Source organism: Carassius gibelio, chromosome B7, assembly GCF_023724105.1.
Source record: "Carassius gibelio isolate Cgi1373 ecotype wild population from Czech Republic chromosome B7, carGib1.2-hapl.c, whole genome shotgun sequence".
NCBI classification, from domain to species: Eukaryota; Metazoa; Chordata; class Actinopteri; order Cypriniformes; family Cyprinidae; genus Carassius; species Carassius gibelio.
Genome location: NC_068402.1, coordinates 19,403,472 through 19,421,260, shown reverse-complemented (window position 1 = coordinate 19,421,260; position 17,789 = coordinate 19,403,472). Strand labels below are relative to the sequence as shown.

General features: G+C 38.0%; 1 protein-coding gene across 1 annotated transcript in view; it reads left to right on the top strand.

The window, feature by feature from the left end:
• ptprja (protein tyrosine phosphatase receptor type Ja) overlaps window positions 1–17,789 on the top strand; it is a 37,930-nt gene that overhangs the window by 953 nt on the left and 19,188 nt on the right. The window contains exons 2-4 of the mRNA XM_052559949.1: window positions 16,377–16,398; window positions 16,572–16,769; window positions 16,942–17,040. Coding sequence (XP_052415909.1) covers window positions 16,377–16,398; window positions 16,572–16,769; window positions 16,942–17,040 — 319 coding nt within the window. The remainder of the gene's footprint in view (window positions 1–16,376; window positions 16,399–16,571; window positions 16,770–16,941; window positions 17,041–17,789) is intronic.

The window sequence follows — 17,789 nt, the reverse complement described above, 5'->3', positions numbered from 1 at the left end:
GAATAAATGTTTCTCTTATTTTCAGTTACCTCACCCAATTACAAGATTCTGACGCAAATTTCTCCATGTGTAGATGTGATAGTGTCATGATATCACGTTTTACATGAAGTCTGCTTCGTATGTATCGGTGTATATAACCGTCACCTTTGAAGTAGTGTCTTTGTTAAACGTACACCAATAACCTTATTAGATGATGGTGTAACTGGGTGGAGACGTCATGGACAGTTTTGTCCAAACTTAGATAAGGCCTGTTATTTTAAGGACTGGCCTGCACCGATTCACAAGAAACCAAATGATGATTCCACTGCCTGATATAGAGGAAATCTCTTCTCTCCTCTTGCGCAGATATGCATGCCAAATGGCGTTAATCCTTGATGTGCAGCAGTTAACACAACTAGGAAAGTACAATGTTTTACATGAATGTCTTATGAAAATAATGCTTGGCCCATTTAGGAAGAATAAACCGCTGTGGGCAGTAGAGGAGAAAAGGGGAAACTGTGACCTAGAGCTGCGGAACAGGGAAAAGAGAACGGTCTAGATCCCCACCTCCTACCCCCACCGTTCCCTCTCTCATTTCTAATCACAGCAGCCATCTGTAGAGATTACCATTATTATGGGTGGTGTTGCTATTTGAAGAAGTATTTTCACAGAGACATTTTTTTTGTTTGGTCATGCACTAGGCCATTTTGGCTGTATGGATGAATAAATTGATGTGCATATTATACACATGCTGAGGTATACACATGAATTAAAAATGAGTCATAGGAGACACAGGAGAAATATTCTATTATCCGTATTATTTAGGGGATTAGTTTCATTAAGTTTAAGAAATTTCTGTTCAAGCATCAAACATTTATACCTAAGTATATTGATCTGAACATAGAATTGCTTTTCATGTGATTGTCTTGGTTTGTTTTAATATAAATATGAAACATTTTAAGCAGAACTAATTCATTGTATACTAACTTTATTATGTTGCTGAATTCATCTATCTGTCTTCCATACTAGAGTTTTTTCCATCAGGCCAAAACTTTAATTACGTTTATGTATTATGTATTTAAGAATTTGGTGTGCATTATATACTAAAATAAAATATACTGGGAAAAAAAGTGAATTATAAGATATTTGCTCATAAAATTCCCACAGCATTGCATTTACACTGACAATATTTCCATAGTCAAGTTTTGTCTAGTGTTTTTCTGACAGAAAATAAAAGAAAACACAAATAACATTTCTAAATCACTATCAAAAACAGTACTTTATCGCCAAGTTTTTATGAATTATTCTGTACACGGTATATATGTCACATATGGTATGTCTCCGCCACAAAGTTTTTTTAAAATTAGTACTGTGCAATATGTTAACAGTTTAAACGTACTGTAATGTTTTATGTGCTCATTTTAGTACATAATGTTTATCTTTGTTTACATTTTAGGAATGCTTTGTCTTTACAGTATATAGTGACTGTAAATTAAAATTAGGTGTCCTCACATCATCTTTTTTTAAACCACTCATAATTTATTTACACACACACCACACACACACATTTTTTTTTTTTTGTCTTTTGAAGATGGCTTTGTTTAAAGAAAACATGTATTAGATGAAATTATTTATTAAATGAAATTTAATACAAGCCTAAAATATATTTTTAATGTAAAATATGAAGTATTTTATACTACTATATCTGTAAATTTTTTGATAGCTTAACTAGCTACATTTTTGAGTAGCTTTGAGGCTCAGTGGTGCTCACCGCTTAAACAAGAAAGTAAATAAAAACAGAAGCTCTGCCTGAATTGTGCAACTTACTTGAAAGCGTGCTTCATTTCTAAAGTTTGAAACTTTAGTACATTTCCCCAAGTTTGGAAATTCAGTCATCTGTGAGATGAAGCTCATCTCTGTGCCTTCCCAAAAATGCTTGTGTCCAGTTGTATATAATGCCCTCTTGTAGAAGGATTCTGTCCTGTTCCGGCGAGGAATAGATTAGACACACACAGTCACAGAGTTCTGTGTTCAATGTAAATTTTGGTCCATTCATTCACATTCAATGGGTTATTGTATGTCACAGCTAGTTGAAATGCACACAAACTTGAAATGTCAGGCATCATAAAATTGCGTAAGTCATAAATAAACATAAAATGTAGCATTTATGCTTATATGCCATTAAAATTGAATTGTCAGAATGCTGCTGTCGGATTATGCTCTTTTGCAAAGGAAAGACAATGCAATGTATAAATAATTAACAAAGATTAAAGTATTTATTGTTCTGGTCATTAAATGAATTATACATGTATATCTTCTGTAAAAACACTTGTGTGCATTTGTGTAAAAGTTTTAAACTGTCATTCATGTAGTTGTTAGTCTGTCATGTAGAGTCTCATTTCCTGTTCGGTCTACCCAACATATCTCACCCTTCACTTCTCTTACTCTTGTCAAGAAAAACTCTATAGTCTTTAGTAAAAAACATTTACACAGAAGTTCAAACACACTGTACATGCACCTCTCTCTCAGGCACACACACACACACACACCGAAATTTGAAACACCCACTCAGAGGTGTGTTATGTGAGGTAGCCTTTCATCATAGCTGGGGAAAGATTGTAGGTTTATCTGTGTATTGCCCCAGATGGACAAGTAACAGCAACATGCAAATACAGTGTTTCGCTGTGTATTTGCATGCATTTAATAGCTGTAAAAGGCCTTGTAGCTCAATAGGAAGAACAGGGCTCTTATACAATCTGCAGTGATGCAAATGTGGAGTGGAACTTGAGCACAGACACATCACAAACCATTCGTTTTATTTGTTTAGTGTTTGATTTCTCAGTTCTGTGTACATACACTAGTACTGTATGTGTAACAGACTTTACTGTATTACAGTAATGCAGTCTATAACACTCCCGGAGGGTTAACACTTGTTTCTACAGACAGATGTGATGATCTGTGTGCAGTGTGTCTTTGGAGCTCTCTGATGGGAACAGTCCTCTAACAAAGCAGGGGGTGTTGCTTAAACAGCTCTTGTCTCAGTTCGAAATGAAGAAGTTTGAGGCTTTTTTTTTTTTTTTTTTTTTTTTTAAGTGATATTCTGACACATATTGGACATTCTAAGAGAACAACTTAAGAACTGCTGAAACATGTTTAACCTCAAAGACTGAGTGTCACCGCCTGCTTTCGGTACTGAAACTCCAGATGCAGCATTTACTTTATACTCACTTTTGGATCTCATTTGAACTAAATTTTAGTGCCATTAGTCTGTTCACGTGCACTTTAAAAGCTGGACCAATGTAATAAACAATGTAATTACAAAAATATGGTAAATGCTTCATTCTGACTAAAATCACATCAGTCTGATTTTTATGAATTTGGACTAACAGGCCTAATATAAATTCTACTTTTAGTACTTTGGTAGTAAAAGTCATATATATCATAGAAAGCCTGTATCTGTCTTTGTTTTGTGTATGTTGTTTAATATAGTTTGGTTGTACATACTCATTCTTCTAGTTCGATTAGTGTAATATCTGGACAAAAGCATTATACATTATACTAGAACAGGAGTGCCTAACCCTGCTCCTGGAAAGTTCAGCTCCAGTCCTAGTCAAACACACCTGAAGCAACTAATTAAAGTCTTCAGGATTACTTAAAAATTAAGTCAGGTGTGTTTGATTAGGGTTGGAGCTAAACTTGAGATCGCCAGGAGCAGGGTTGGACACCCCTGTAGAGTCAGCGGAAATAAAGTGAAATTCTGGGTAAGGCCTCTTTCCTGTGGGCAGTGGAAGGGTTGATCTGTAGGGCTGCAGATAAGAAAAGAATCCATAGAAACATGAGTGTGTGTGTATGAGCAATGCACTATTAAATACAAATGGGAAAAAGGCAATTTCAGTTCAAGAGCTTGTCATTTTCGTTAGTAGAGCTGTAAGCTGCTGGTATTCGGGTAGCATATTGGGTATAATGTACACTGTAAAATTGAATCATGGGTCTTGAAATTTTCTTTTAAAAAATGGTGATTAATTAAAAATAAAGTTCATTTTATTGAAGACATTGTGGTTCAGTGTCTTCAGTGTTAAATATTGAGAACTTTTCACTAATAAAACCAGTTTAAAACCATTTTTAACCCCTTAACTGTCACCCCCCATTTTTTAAATTGGCATTAAAGTGCACTTTGGAATATAAACATAAATTTGGTCCCTTTTTAAAGATTTTTATCAGATTTAGGCAAAAGTGGAATGTTTTCAAAAAAATTGAAGTATCAAAATGTTATAGAAGTTTAAATGTACTGTAAATAATATGCGCTATATTGTATTTATTGTAAATATTTTACATAACAGGTTTTACTCTAAAATTGGTAACATTAAAGCCTTGTGTCTAAATAAGTTATGTTACAAATTTGAAGTTGATATGAAAAAAATTGAGGTTCCTGTGAGATTTTATTTAGGGCGTCATACCACACACAGCCACTGGGAGTCATCAAAACTATTTTGAATTTTGCTTAATGAATTTTTCTCTAGATTTCTCTGTGAATTTTACTTCTATCTCAAAATAACCACCACATATGAAATCCTGAGACTCAGACCTTTCTAATGATATGTTTGTTGCCAAGATTATAAACAGTTTTGGTTCTAGAAGACCGTAATGCATTATGTTTTATGACACTGATAGGATGAATCTTGGGCTTCTATGCTTTCAAATGATAGATGACTTATGATGATTACTAAAAGATTTTATAGAGAAAAAGACGACAAAAAAAAAGAGTGCCAAGCGTCCCACAGGTGGGACGGTGACAGTTATAATGCCTTGAATTGAGGAACTGATTAAACTGAAAAAAAGAAAGAAGACTAACTATAAATGTTAAGAGCTTAAACTTAAAGCTTCACTTTACAGAGTTATTATTATTTTTATTAATGGTGATTGTTAGTTTCCAGCATGCTTTGCATTTGGCTGAATAAGGAAAGTAAATTTTGAAATGAAGTGCTAATTTATGTGTATTTGAGTAAAGGGAAACATCCATTAATATTAAATATTCAGTTTCACATTTAAAATTCTGTTATGTTGAAGTTTTATCACTACCATTGTGCAGAAGAGTAGAGCTTAATTATGGAGAACTGTTTGTAATGCCACTAAGAGGCTTGATGCTTGGATGCTTTGTTCAGTGAGCTGTAGCTTTGCTAATGCAAAGTTTTTTTTTTATTTCTAATTGAGCTGTCTGGCTGTAGACAGTCTTTTAATTGTAAAAAGTAATTATAAATACAAACACAATCAGGCCTTACTCAAAATCACAGTCTTTTGAGAATAGACTTAAAATAAATAAGCAGATTTCATCATATTAAATTCATTGTCATAAATTAAATACGTTTTTTATATATATATATATATATATATATATATATATATATATATAATAATAATAATTGATTTTACACTATTTTCTTCCTGGTAGATTCCTTTGAAAAATCAAGTCTTAAAAGCTACTCAAAATATTATTTGTATGATTGTTACTGTAATGTTTAAAGTAGATTTACAGTGTGTGCATGTATTCATTTGGTTTGTTAAACAAACAAATATTTCTAGAAATATTGCTTTAAGGTTATTGAAGATGATTTTAAATGGTATTTTAAAAGTAATATTTAACGTAAACATTTTAATGTAAATCTAGTCTCTTTTTTTCCTCTTTTGGGAAAATATAGAAATGTTATAATGGATAGTATATTTTGCTGCTAGAACAACTGAGAATTCAAAAAAATATTTTTGTTTTAGTTTCTGTTCAACATTCACTGAAGTTTACCCAGCCATGATATGATGAACCGGAAATGTGAAAAGGGTCCATTGGCTGATGGGTCCATCAGTGATGCGTGTGGTTTACATGCATCACTAGACGTTTGAAACTAGTCATTTAGTTTCAACAGTTAAGTTGCTGTAGATCTAAGTTGCGCAACAGTTCCTTATTCTGATTATTCTTTTATTTACATAATAACTTCCTTAATGGACAACTGAATTTCCATTCTGCCATGTCTGTTGTTTTGGCTTTGACATGACGTCAAGAATACTGCATGTCTCTTACAAGGAATTAATAAATTCAAAGCTTAGATGGGACAGTGTTTGTATAGCATTTAAGTTGTGTTTAAAGTCAGTCTTCATAAAAAAGCATAGGTCACCATAGACTCTGTATAAGCCTATGCCAACTGGTACACTCAATAAATGAGAGCTTGTGTTCTTGTAGCCTTCAGTTGTATGTTCAAAAAGACCAGCGTCCTATTTCTTGTCAACTGATTGTTCAAAAAGGAATAGTGGCTAGTCAAATCCCACATCTGCTCCTCTCGGCCTGACACCTTGGACCAATTACAGTTTGCTTACCGTTCTAACAGATCCACTGATGATGCCATTGCAATGGCCATACACTCTGCACTAGAACACTTGGAGGGAAGAGACACCTATGTGCGGATGCTGTTTGTTGATTACAGCTCTGCATTTAACACCATCATCCCTACCAAACTTATAGCCAAACTGAAAAATCTGGGTCTTAACAGTCACTTATGTAACTGGGTCCTGGACTTCCTGACCGGCAGACCCCAGGTGGTCAGAATTGGCAATCACACATCCTCCTCACTTATACTCAGCACTGGTGCCCCACAGGGATGTGTACTCAGTCCTCTCTTGTACTCCCTGTTCACTAATGACTGCTCTGCTAAGCATAGCCATAAAACCATCATCAAATTTGCTGATGATACTACTATCCTAGGACTCATCACTAATGGCGATGAGACATCCTACAGAGATGAGGTTAATGCACTCACAGCATGGTGTGCTGATAACAATCTCTCTCTAAACGTCAGCAAGACCAAGGAGATGATTGTGGACTACAGGAAGTCAAAGAGAGAGGGTCACATTCCCATTCACATCAATGGAGAGATAGTAGAGACAGTTAAGAGCTACAAGTTCCTTGGCAATCACATCTCTGAGGATCTTTCCTGGAGCCTACACTCAGAGACCATAGTGAGAACAGCCCGTCAGCGTCTCTACTTCCTGCGGAGACTGAAGAGGTTTGGCATCTCCTCTAACATCATGTCAAACTTCTACCACTGCACTATAGAGAGCATTCTGACCAGCTGCATCACTGTATGGTATGGCTACTGCTCTTTCTTGGACCGCAAAGCTCTTCAGCGAGTTGTGAGAACAGCAGAGCTCATCATTTGACATAAACTCCCAGCCTTACAGGACCTCTATCAAACTAGCTGCTTGAGAAAGGCTCGCAGCATCAACAAGGACCACACTCACCCTGCTCATCACCTGTTTGCCACACTGCCATCTGGCAGATGTTTCCGATACATCCGTTCACGGACAACCAGACTGAAGAACAGCTTCTATCTTCAAGCCATAAGACTACTTAACAGTCAGCTGTCCTCCATCTAAAAACGGAATACATGCTGCTCTTATGTTTACTTCATTGTACTTGCACTGCCACTTTTTTTTATATTCCTTCATGTTACTCTGTGACACTCTATAACGACTCTTGGACATTGCTCTACTCAGGAATACATCTGAATGTGTGCTGCTCTTAAGTTTATTTATTGCACCTGCACTGCCACTTTAATTTTCCTCAATGTAGCTCTATGTCACCCTACAATGACATTTTAGACCCCAGTAATCATAATATTACCTCAGGACTTCTTATGTACACCAAAACTCTAAACACTGATTACCTTTATTTGTACCTGTTACTTTCACTTATTTGTATATAATGCTCTGTCCATGTCTTTCTGTCTATGAGCACTGTAGTCACTAAAAAATGTCAGTGCCTCTTCTGAGAAAACAAAACAAATGCAGAACTGTAGATAATGATAGTGAAATTAACATACAGTTTCATGTTATTAAAGAACATGTAATCTTATATACAGTGTCTGGTAATCCCTGGAAATTTCCCAGACAAATGTAAGTTTGAATGCTGTAAAATAAACACTATCATAACTGTAGGCAGTCAGGCTAATCTCTTAAACGACATTTTGATGGTATTCTCGATAATCAATATCTAACCTTCATAGACATGAAAAAATTTGTAAAATCTTATAAAATTGTAAAGCCTTTATTTCTCGCCTATGTGCAATAAAATTTACTTTATCAAAGGTTCACTTTTCATTCATGAAGAGGACATGAAGATATGTGCCAAAAACGTGTCTCTTGGCGAAAAATAAAGACTTTTTAAGACTAAAATGAAATTATCATTATAACCACGAGATGGCTAGCCTGACTACGTCAGACTTCCTACTTCCGCTCAATTTCATTTCGCTTCTGTACTCGGTCTGATACAGCGTCAGAGCTTTCTGTTTGTCACCGGTCTGGAAACAGCCGGGCCAATCAACGAACAGAGGGCGGGCTGAGAGTCATGACGTAGATGCTAAGCGCCGAGTTTTACATTGTAGGTTAGAGAAATCAAAAACCGAAACGACCGCGGAAATGGGAAACGAGACACGGGATGCAATTCGCTCTGTTATGGAGAACATTCAACTCTTTTTCAAACTGCAAAAGTCGTTTACAGCCATGTTCACTCCGGTATTTCGCTCGCATCATCATGTGTTTACAACAGGTTTACAGTGGAAGTTCAATCATAGATTTGAGTTTGATGCATGATGTCTGTGCTTCGATGCGGCTGTACAGGGGCATAACCATAGACAGTAAAAGAAATGGACACAGCGACCCCATTGGAACTCAATTGAGACAAGTGAAGCCCATTTTTAGCGTTTTTTAGCACTTCCGTTTCTGACGCGCAGACTCAAACGAAGCTTGACGACATCCGCAACCTGTCTGACAGATGTAAATCTTCTAAGTGGCTGTGCGTGCAAACTGCCATCGTAAATCTTGCAGAGATGGCGAGCTTGAGCGGGGAGTTCTTTGTCGTGAGTGAGCAGGAGTAAGTATTCTGATTAATTATTTTGTATAGTATTTTAAAATGTAACGCCAGTACGCCATTTTTTACAAAAACTGTTTATACGGGGCCATAATGTAACATAGAAGGTAATGGAGCCCTTTATACATTGTCGTGTATTTTTAGAAATAAATAATGGACAAACGGAGTCTTTAAACGCCTCAGATGTAAAGTTATTCGCTTAGTTAAAGTCTAAGTGACGCCAAAATGAATGGGAGTCAATGGGAATGCTAACGCAAGTGAAGTTCTGCTAAAAGATGGCAGCCCCCACCCGACTTCAACTTCCGGTCGAGTTCCTTGCCCCCTGGGCATAACATATGTCATAACTAAACGTATCTGATTGGCTTACGGGTAACCAATGATTTTAAACTTCAGACAAGCGCCCCCTAGCGAGAGAGAAAACACTTCTCTATTATGCCATTCCAGACTCTGTCTACGAAGCAAAGTGAAGTAGCAGAGTCTGGTATTACCAGGCTACGAGATGGCATCTGCCATCTCAACTCCCTATTTTGTTTCATGTCTATTGATTTATTATTTTATTTATTATAAAATACATATTATAACTAATTTAGTACTTTTCCGCACTGAAGTATAATGTATTGCAAGTGCAGGAAGTCACAAAGTCATGTGTCATTTAAATAAATAAGGCCAGACAACAGCCTATAATGCCAAATTATTTAAATACCCATATAGTTAAATACAAATTAAATAAAATGGTATAACAATTGAATGTATTCAATATTTTGAAATGTTAAGATTTAATTTAAACAAAATTAAGTTTTATCCAACACAAACTTGTTGCTGCTGTAGTTTTGTAAGTCTAAATTTAGTCTGAATCAATTAATGCACAGCTTTATTTTGACACCGTCTCGTCAGATGATTCATTGCTTGCCACTGTCAATCATAACAATTACTCACTGCATGATTTAATGGATTCCCTTGCATAAATCAAACATTTGTGTTTGTCATTCCTGAAGTGGTATATGTGGACATTTGGTCCTCTTAGACTAATGGATTATGTTGAGAAACTGAGCAAAGGGCACTCCCCTTATGGCAGAGTAGCTACAGTTGACTGGAAATTACTGAGCTGGCTTATCTAAAACTAGGAAGTAATTGTGCATATGGTCAGTTGGTAAGCTAGTTAGTTTTGTCCAAAATGGCAACTATAGGGCAAAGTGTGGAGTAAGTTGAGCCAGCATTTTAACTTACCCCACGATAAGGCACTGAAGTTAGTTTAAATATACTTGTATTTTTTAATGTGATGTTACATAACTGGTTTAGTTTAGAATTTACAGTGTTTACATATCTCAGTTAATATATTTTTAAAGGTGCTGTTGACATGAAATTGTCTCTGTAGCAACCAGCAGAAATCTATCAGTAATTTGAAAGCAATCCTAGTCATTGGAAATTAATATTAGCTGGTTTAGTCCCAACTGATGGCCTATAAAAATGTTTCTCATAACCAACGTGTCACACAAGAAACATTTCATGATGGGTTAAAGCAAGAGCTCTCTCAAGACCTTTTCAAGACTCTCAAGTAAAACATACTAATGGCTTTGGTTACAGAAGGATTTCTATACTCCTGAATATTCCAGTCAATTTACACACAAAAAACAGCATTTTATGTAAAATTCACTTTATAAAAGACACAGATTTCTAACTTTCATTCATGAGGATAACATGGATAATTTTAAATTATTTAATGTATCATTTATACCCATTTTTTTGGAAAATGAAGTTAAAAAAAAAAAAATCACTTTAACCACTAGATGGCTATAGAGCTCTACTATATGCTATTTGACTACCTGAAAGATATCTTTTCACAAGTTGGATTGATATGTAAATATTATAAAATCACAATTATAACAAAAATAAAATATTTTTTGTCAAATTTTAGTATTTTTTTTTTTTACTGAAAAAAATCCAGTTTTTCAATGTTACATTACATCTCTGTTACGTATGTAACCATGGTTCCCTTCGATGATGCGGTGACGTCACCACATATGGGAACGCTATACCAAAACGCCTAACGTACCTGATAGCTGGGATCCGAGGAAGCATCTGCTCAAGCGGAGAGAACCCGGGATCCAGGAGCCATCCTCACATCCAGACTGTAGGACTTGATAAAAGTGCTCGTAGAGGACCATCCTGCCGCAGCACAGATATCATCCATAGAAGATCCACTGAGAAAAAATTGAGAAGAAGCCACAGCTCTAGTGGAATGAGCTTTAACTCCTAAGGGCGAAGCAAGTCCACGCGCCTCATAGGCTAAAGATATTGCCTCCACCAGCCAATGGGACATGCGCAGTTTTGTAACCGCATGGCCCTTACTCTTATGTCCAAAACAGACAAATAGCTGGTCAGACTCACGCCATTGGGGCTGTACGATCCTCATAAGTCTTTAAAGCTCTCACAGGGCAAAGACTTAGATCTCCTGACCCTGCCTCAGCAGGGGGTAAAGCTTCCAGGACCACTTGCTGAAAGCGAAAGGGGTTAGATGCGACCTTAGGAACATAATTAGGCCTGGGCCGCAGCAGCACCGTTACAAAGCCCGGTGCAAACTCCATGCACGAATCCCCAACTCTCTTGAGGGAGGATAAAGCCATAAGAAGAAGTGTCTTCAGTGTCAGGATTTTATCTGGTACAGTCTCCAAGGGCTCAAACGGATGCACTGATAAACCTTGCAACACAATGGATAAATCCCATGAAGGAACTCGCACGGGGCTGAAAGGACTTAGCCGTCGCGCACCCTGTATGAAACGAGAAACCAGTGGATGACGGCCCACTGAGGCACCATCTATATATTCGTGGTAAGCTGTAATGGCTGCCACGTAAACTTTTAGAGTGGCTGGTGTCACTCCATCAGAAAAACGGTCCTGAAGGAACTCCAGTACTGAAGCCACTGGGCAGTAAACTGGATCCACATTACGATTTCCACACCAGGCTGTAAACAGTCTCCACTTGAAAGCATATAAGCGTCTCGTAGAAGCTGCTCTAGAATTCAGTATAGTCTCAGTGGTTTCAACAGAAAGACCGGGACATACTAACGCACTCCGCTCCGAGGCCACACCCACAGTTTCCACAGATCCGGCCTCGGGTGCCAAATCAGTCCCTGTGCTTGTGATAATAAATCCTGTCTGAGGGAAATCTCCCATGGAGATTCATAATAGTCATACAAACCACGGCTGCGTGTTCCATCGCGGAGCCATCAGCAGCAGCTGTTCCACTCTGTCCCGCCGTATTCTGCATAATACCGCTGGGATCAGACGAATCAGAGGAAAAGCATACAAACTGGTCCTGGGCCAGCTGTGAGCTAACGCATCCACGCCCAGGGGCGATGGGGGCATAGGGAGAACCATAGCGGGCAATGCGTAGTCATGTTCGACACGAATAAATCCACTTTCGCTTTGCCGAAAATCCGCCATAAAAGATTCACCGTCTGGGGGTGTAATCTCCATTCCCCTTAATCCAGAGCCTGTCTGCAAATCTGCTCTGAAATTCAATCGTCCTGGGACATGAACGGCCCGGATCGACAGAAGTTTGTCCTGAGACCAAAGAAGAACATGTTTTGACAGCCTGCACAGGGGGCGAGAGCGTAATCCTCCCTGATGATTCAGGTATGACACAAACGCTGTGTTGTCTGATCTGAGCAGCACATGACGGCCGATCAGCAGATCTACGAAATACTGGAGAGCCAGAAAAACTGCCAGTAATTCCAACCTGTTTATGTGCCAGCAGGCGTTGAGTTGCTGTCCACACTCCGTGGGCTGGGCGCCCTTGACAAACAGCTCCCCAACCGGTCAAAGACGCGTCCGTTGTGACAGTCTCTCGGAAAGCATAAATTCCCAGCCGAACTCCTGTCAGGAGAAATTCGGTCGACATCCATAGTTTTAGCAACATCACACACCGCCGTGTCACCGAAATCGTTCGATGCGGAAGACAACGGGTGAAATATTCCACCTTTTCCGTTGCTCAGTCTAGCCCCAATTTATCTACCGCGCGAGAAACCATGTCCAACAGCTCACTGTAGGAGGGGGAAACGCGCCTCTCCTGTCCGCTAGGAGGGAGAGGGCTAGTGTCGGCCACAAAGTCCTCAGACCCCGAGGCCGCGGTGGATAGAACGTCGTCATCATAGCATCCACAACCGAAGGAGATGGCGGCGCATGCCTCCGGTGTGGGTTGTAAATCCTCATTAGAGAAGACGACAGGCTCAATATAACTTTTATTTTGCAGCAGGGTAGGGGAGAGCGAGTGATGTGGAGAATATTCCAGCGCTGCGCTGTCCACGAAATCCATGTTGCACATGTCACCCCAAGCTATCGCCTCGTGCGGTGCCTCTGCAGTCGCAGAGGTGACATGAGGGGGGTTAGACTCGAGGGCGACATTGGAAAATACTTCCACCCTAGAGCGCAGTACTCTGAGCCGCAGGCCATCACAATGGGGACACGAAGAAAGGCCGCTAAGCGCCGCCTGTGCGTGATGCAAACCAAGACATACTACGCACCTGTCATGAGTGTAACCCGACGTGATGTACCTGGTACATGGCTCCTTGCATTTACGGAAACTCATCGCGTCGCATCTTAAACACTGCTCGAAGAAAATCGCTGGAGAACGCGAGATGATAGGGCACAGATGATTCGCTATTCCTGAAGGAATGAAATCTGAGCGAAATGGCGCACGGCACCCAAGTATATCATGCGTGCGCATGCGTAGGGTGGTGCCATGCGCTATTTGGCCAATAGCATTGGCGGGATGGTATAGGGCTTCAGAAATTCGTCACACCGAAGGTGTTCCCATACGTGGTGACGTCACCGCAGCATCGAAGTGACCTATGATAGGGAACCATGCATTGCAGGCAGTAAGCATGGTAAACTGCATGACTTCTGTAGACGGGGTTGGAGCAGGTGTGTGTGTGCGTGCTAAATTGTTTTGTCTCATCCTGTCATCTCACTCTCTCTCCCTCTTGGGTGGTTCTGCATTTTGCATGATTTTTTTAAAAATAATTATAAGAGAGCAGTTGTTTTATAACCTCACAAGTGTGTGTGTGTGTGTGTGTGTGTGAGATGGAGAGAGAGGGAGGGAGGGAGAAGAGTGTGTGAGTGTGTGTGTGTGTGTGTGTGTGTGTGTGTGTGTGTGAGAGAGAGATAGAGCGGTAGAGAGAACCAGAGAGAGTGTATATGTCACAAATTATAATAAATTGTTTCTTCAACTTATTAAAATATCTTATTTTACTGCAACTATCTGTTTCTGCTTCTTTATCATATTTATAGTGTGTGATTTATAAATATCCTACCTCACATATTTAGATTTTGGGCATCTGGTCACTTATATATTATATCATAATATAATATGTCACTGTATGACTATTATAAATATTAAAATACGCTGAATCATGTGTCCTGTATCATAGCTGCATGAATAACCTGCGTCAAAATCAGTTAGGTATTCAGTGAGATATGATTAATTTAATGCGCTGACAGCTCATTGCACCTGGCAAACAAGTTACACTGAGTGGAGCTGGCGACCAGTCCAAGATGGTGGCTCCACGGCTCGTTCGTGCCAATAGGCAATAGCGTTCGATGGGGCGTCTACCTATTTATGTCTATGCACACGTGCACCGTACCGATAGCCCTGTACTGAAACGGTCCGGTACGAATACACCCCTACTTGGGATGTTACAGACATCTGGTAAAAATTTCATATCAACAGCACCTTTAGAAATAGATTTACTAAGGGAAATGGTTATGTACCTACTAATACTTATTTTACCTACTGTATATACATTATTATTTGTAGTTTGTTTGATAGGGACCATGTAAAAGTTCACCAGATCCTTCTCTGACAAGAAGCAGAAGATGCTTTTTATCACATTATAATTAGATATATCGTTCCACCTGTTGTCCCTATGGTCTGTTCAGCACTGCAAAAAAAAAAAAAAAATCCTACCATCCCAAGATTCTTTTGACTAAAATGTTTATTTTCGGTGACCATTATTCCTTCATTCTAATTCGGTTTTTGCTTAATTTTACTCCATAATCTCTCTTTTTAGTCTTTTTTTTTTTCTTCTTTTTTTTTTTGGGAAGGTTACAGCTTTGGTGTTTAACATTGTTTCAGAAATGCATTTAAAGAATGGAATTTAAACTTCATTTGGTTGTTTAGGTTAACTTTCACAAAAGAAACGTGAGTGTAAAAGGAAATTTGAAAATTTCACATGGGTTTCAGATTCAGTTAGATGGACAGTTTACACCCAGATGGTGCATCTTAACCACTGACTTGGATCAACTTACTCTAACCCGGGGCAAATTTAGTCACAGGAAAAAAAATTCTTTCTTTTTTTTTGTACATAATCTGTTTTTCAGAGCCCTTTGTCATAAATAGTTTCTGATCATTTAAAAGGATATCATACATCCTACTTTAGATACTTGCATTGTGCTTCTTCCCTTATTTTCCCTTATCTTGGAAGAGTTAGTTTTTAGATTTAATAATTTCAAAAAATGATTTGGATGGAGTTGACATAGATTAAATGTGTTTGTGTGTTGTTTGTATTCTGTCTCTTCAGTCTCAGAATCTAACCACGGAGTTAAAAAACGTGTTTATGAAAGTATTGCTGTTACCAATACGGAAGCTGTGGCTCAAGCAGAAAAAAAGATCAGATTTCCTTTACAAATTTGACAATGTAGATGTCCCAGATAAGCAACCAATCATAGCCAGGCGGTGGGTGTCAGTTTCATAATAGGCCAATGAAAATATTGCTTAGAAGAACTAGGAAAGGGAAATGGTCAGAATAAAGAAATGTAGAAGCATATATTGCCAGGCACTCTATATCTATATACTTTATACACCTGCCAGTCCTTATTACTATTCACATTTTAGAATACTGAACTCATCAACAATGTGAAATAAGAAATGAATGTATGGGAATCAAGTTGTGACCAAAAAGTGTTAATCAAAACAAAATATTGTATATTTTAGCTCGTCCTTTTAGAAAAATATTATTTTAGCTTTATAAAGTAACTAATTTCACCAGTGTTGGGTAAATATGGCTTATGCATGTGTTTCTAAATTCTACGATGGCCAAGTAATCCAATTGAAAGGAAGAATGATGTTTTGATTTGTGGTTAAGTTTATTTGAACTTTAATGCATGAAGAGAACTGTCAGGCCTGCTCGGAGTTTCACACAGTATCGGCTCAATGTGTGCATTAATAATTAACTTCATTTTTTTTATATACACACTATGTATACTTCCTCTTTTTTCATATAGAGCTCATTTCACGTCACTGTGGTGCAAATAATAGATCTATATCTGAAACAGATATTGCACAATGGAATATGTCAAAGAAGTTGTGCTTTATTTGTAATTTGAAACTTGCTTAAGCTTGTTACTGCTGTGGATTCATGTGCTGCTAATCAGCAAGAAAAAAGAAACCGTAATACATTTGACCAAAGTTATGTTGTTTTCTTCCCCAGATCCCTCGTGGGCACTCTGACTGTAAGTATAATCATCTCTAAACTCACTTTTCCAGATAAATAACTCTTTATTTGTGCAGTCAGTATCAATGATATTTACCAGTACTTTTAAGCTTAAACCACTTGATGTAATCTGCATCATTATAAAATGTTGGGCATTTATCTACCGCATGCTGGTTTTGTGTCATTACTTAGGTGCAGTGTGCCAGTACAAGACAAACCCCACAACCTCAGACATCACTGTGATTGTAGTTGATAGCTCCTCCTGCAGTGTGCAGAACGTCAACTCTACAAGTGCTCAGAATGGCATCACAGTAACTGGGCTACTGCCTGGAAATACGTATTTCTTCATGATCAACTGTTCATCTGTGTGCTGCTCAAACCTCTCCACCAGTAAGTCTTCACCACTTCTAATAACTGCTTTGAACATTAAGGTCACTGTTGCCCGGAAAGGATGAAAATAATATTTCTGCCTTTTTCACCCTCAAACACATTCACCATATCATGCATTGTTCTCATTCTTTCAGTCACTCACATTCTCATTATTTCTCTACTTGCACAGCAGACTATTCCAGCAATCTGACTATCATGCAGACCAACTCCACCTCAGTGTACCTGAACTGGACAGGCCAGTTTCCAACAAACAATCAGACTTTTACTCTCCGTAAGTCCTAGCCAACCTCAATCAATAACAAAAAATTGTTTTCCTTTATAATGTATCAACTTAAAATAAAAATATATTTGGAAATGGTGTGTTTTAGACAGCTGGAACAACGTCGTCCTTTTTATAGAGTAGCATTTTTGTTTAATTTGACTAAAACATAAATAATTAAAAAAACAAATGATGTGATATTGCACGGGTTCTAAAAACATAAATGTGTACAGTTACAGGCAATTGCATTAAAGAAAACCTGGTAACACTTTACTAATGTATAATGCATTATAAAAATAGTTTTAATGCATTAATTATGCCTTGTAATGCCCCTTAAAATACATTTGTACAATTTCATGAATAATTTTAACCAGAGTTAATACATACTGTAATAATACGGTGGTCGAGAGAGCTCAACGTGCTGCAACTTCAGAATATGCATGCAAATAGAGAAAGCACCAGCAAATTAAGGAAACATCTTCATCAGTTTGAAGTAGTGCTGCAAATGCTCACAACACAAACAAATAAAGAAACACACACACAGTTAATACAGACAACAATGGGGGGGGGGGGGGTTGTCTAACCAGAGTGGCACAAATTTAATGGTTAAACTATGGTTAGTAAAGTAAATCATCTTATTTAGCAGGGACTTTTATCCAAAGCGACTTACAAATGATTACGATGATGAAAATCAAAATCAACAATTAATTTTATTAGGGCCGGGACTCGATTAAAAAAATTAATCTAATTAATTAGAGGCT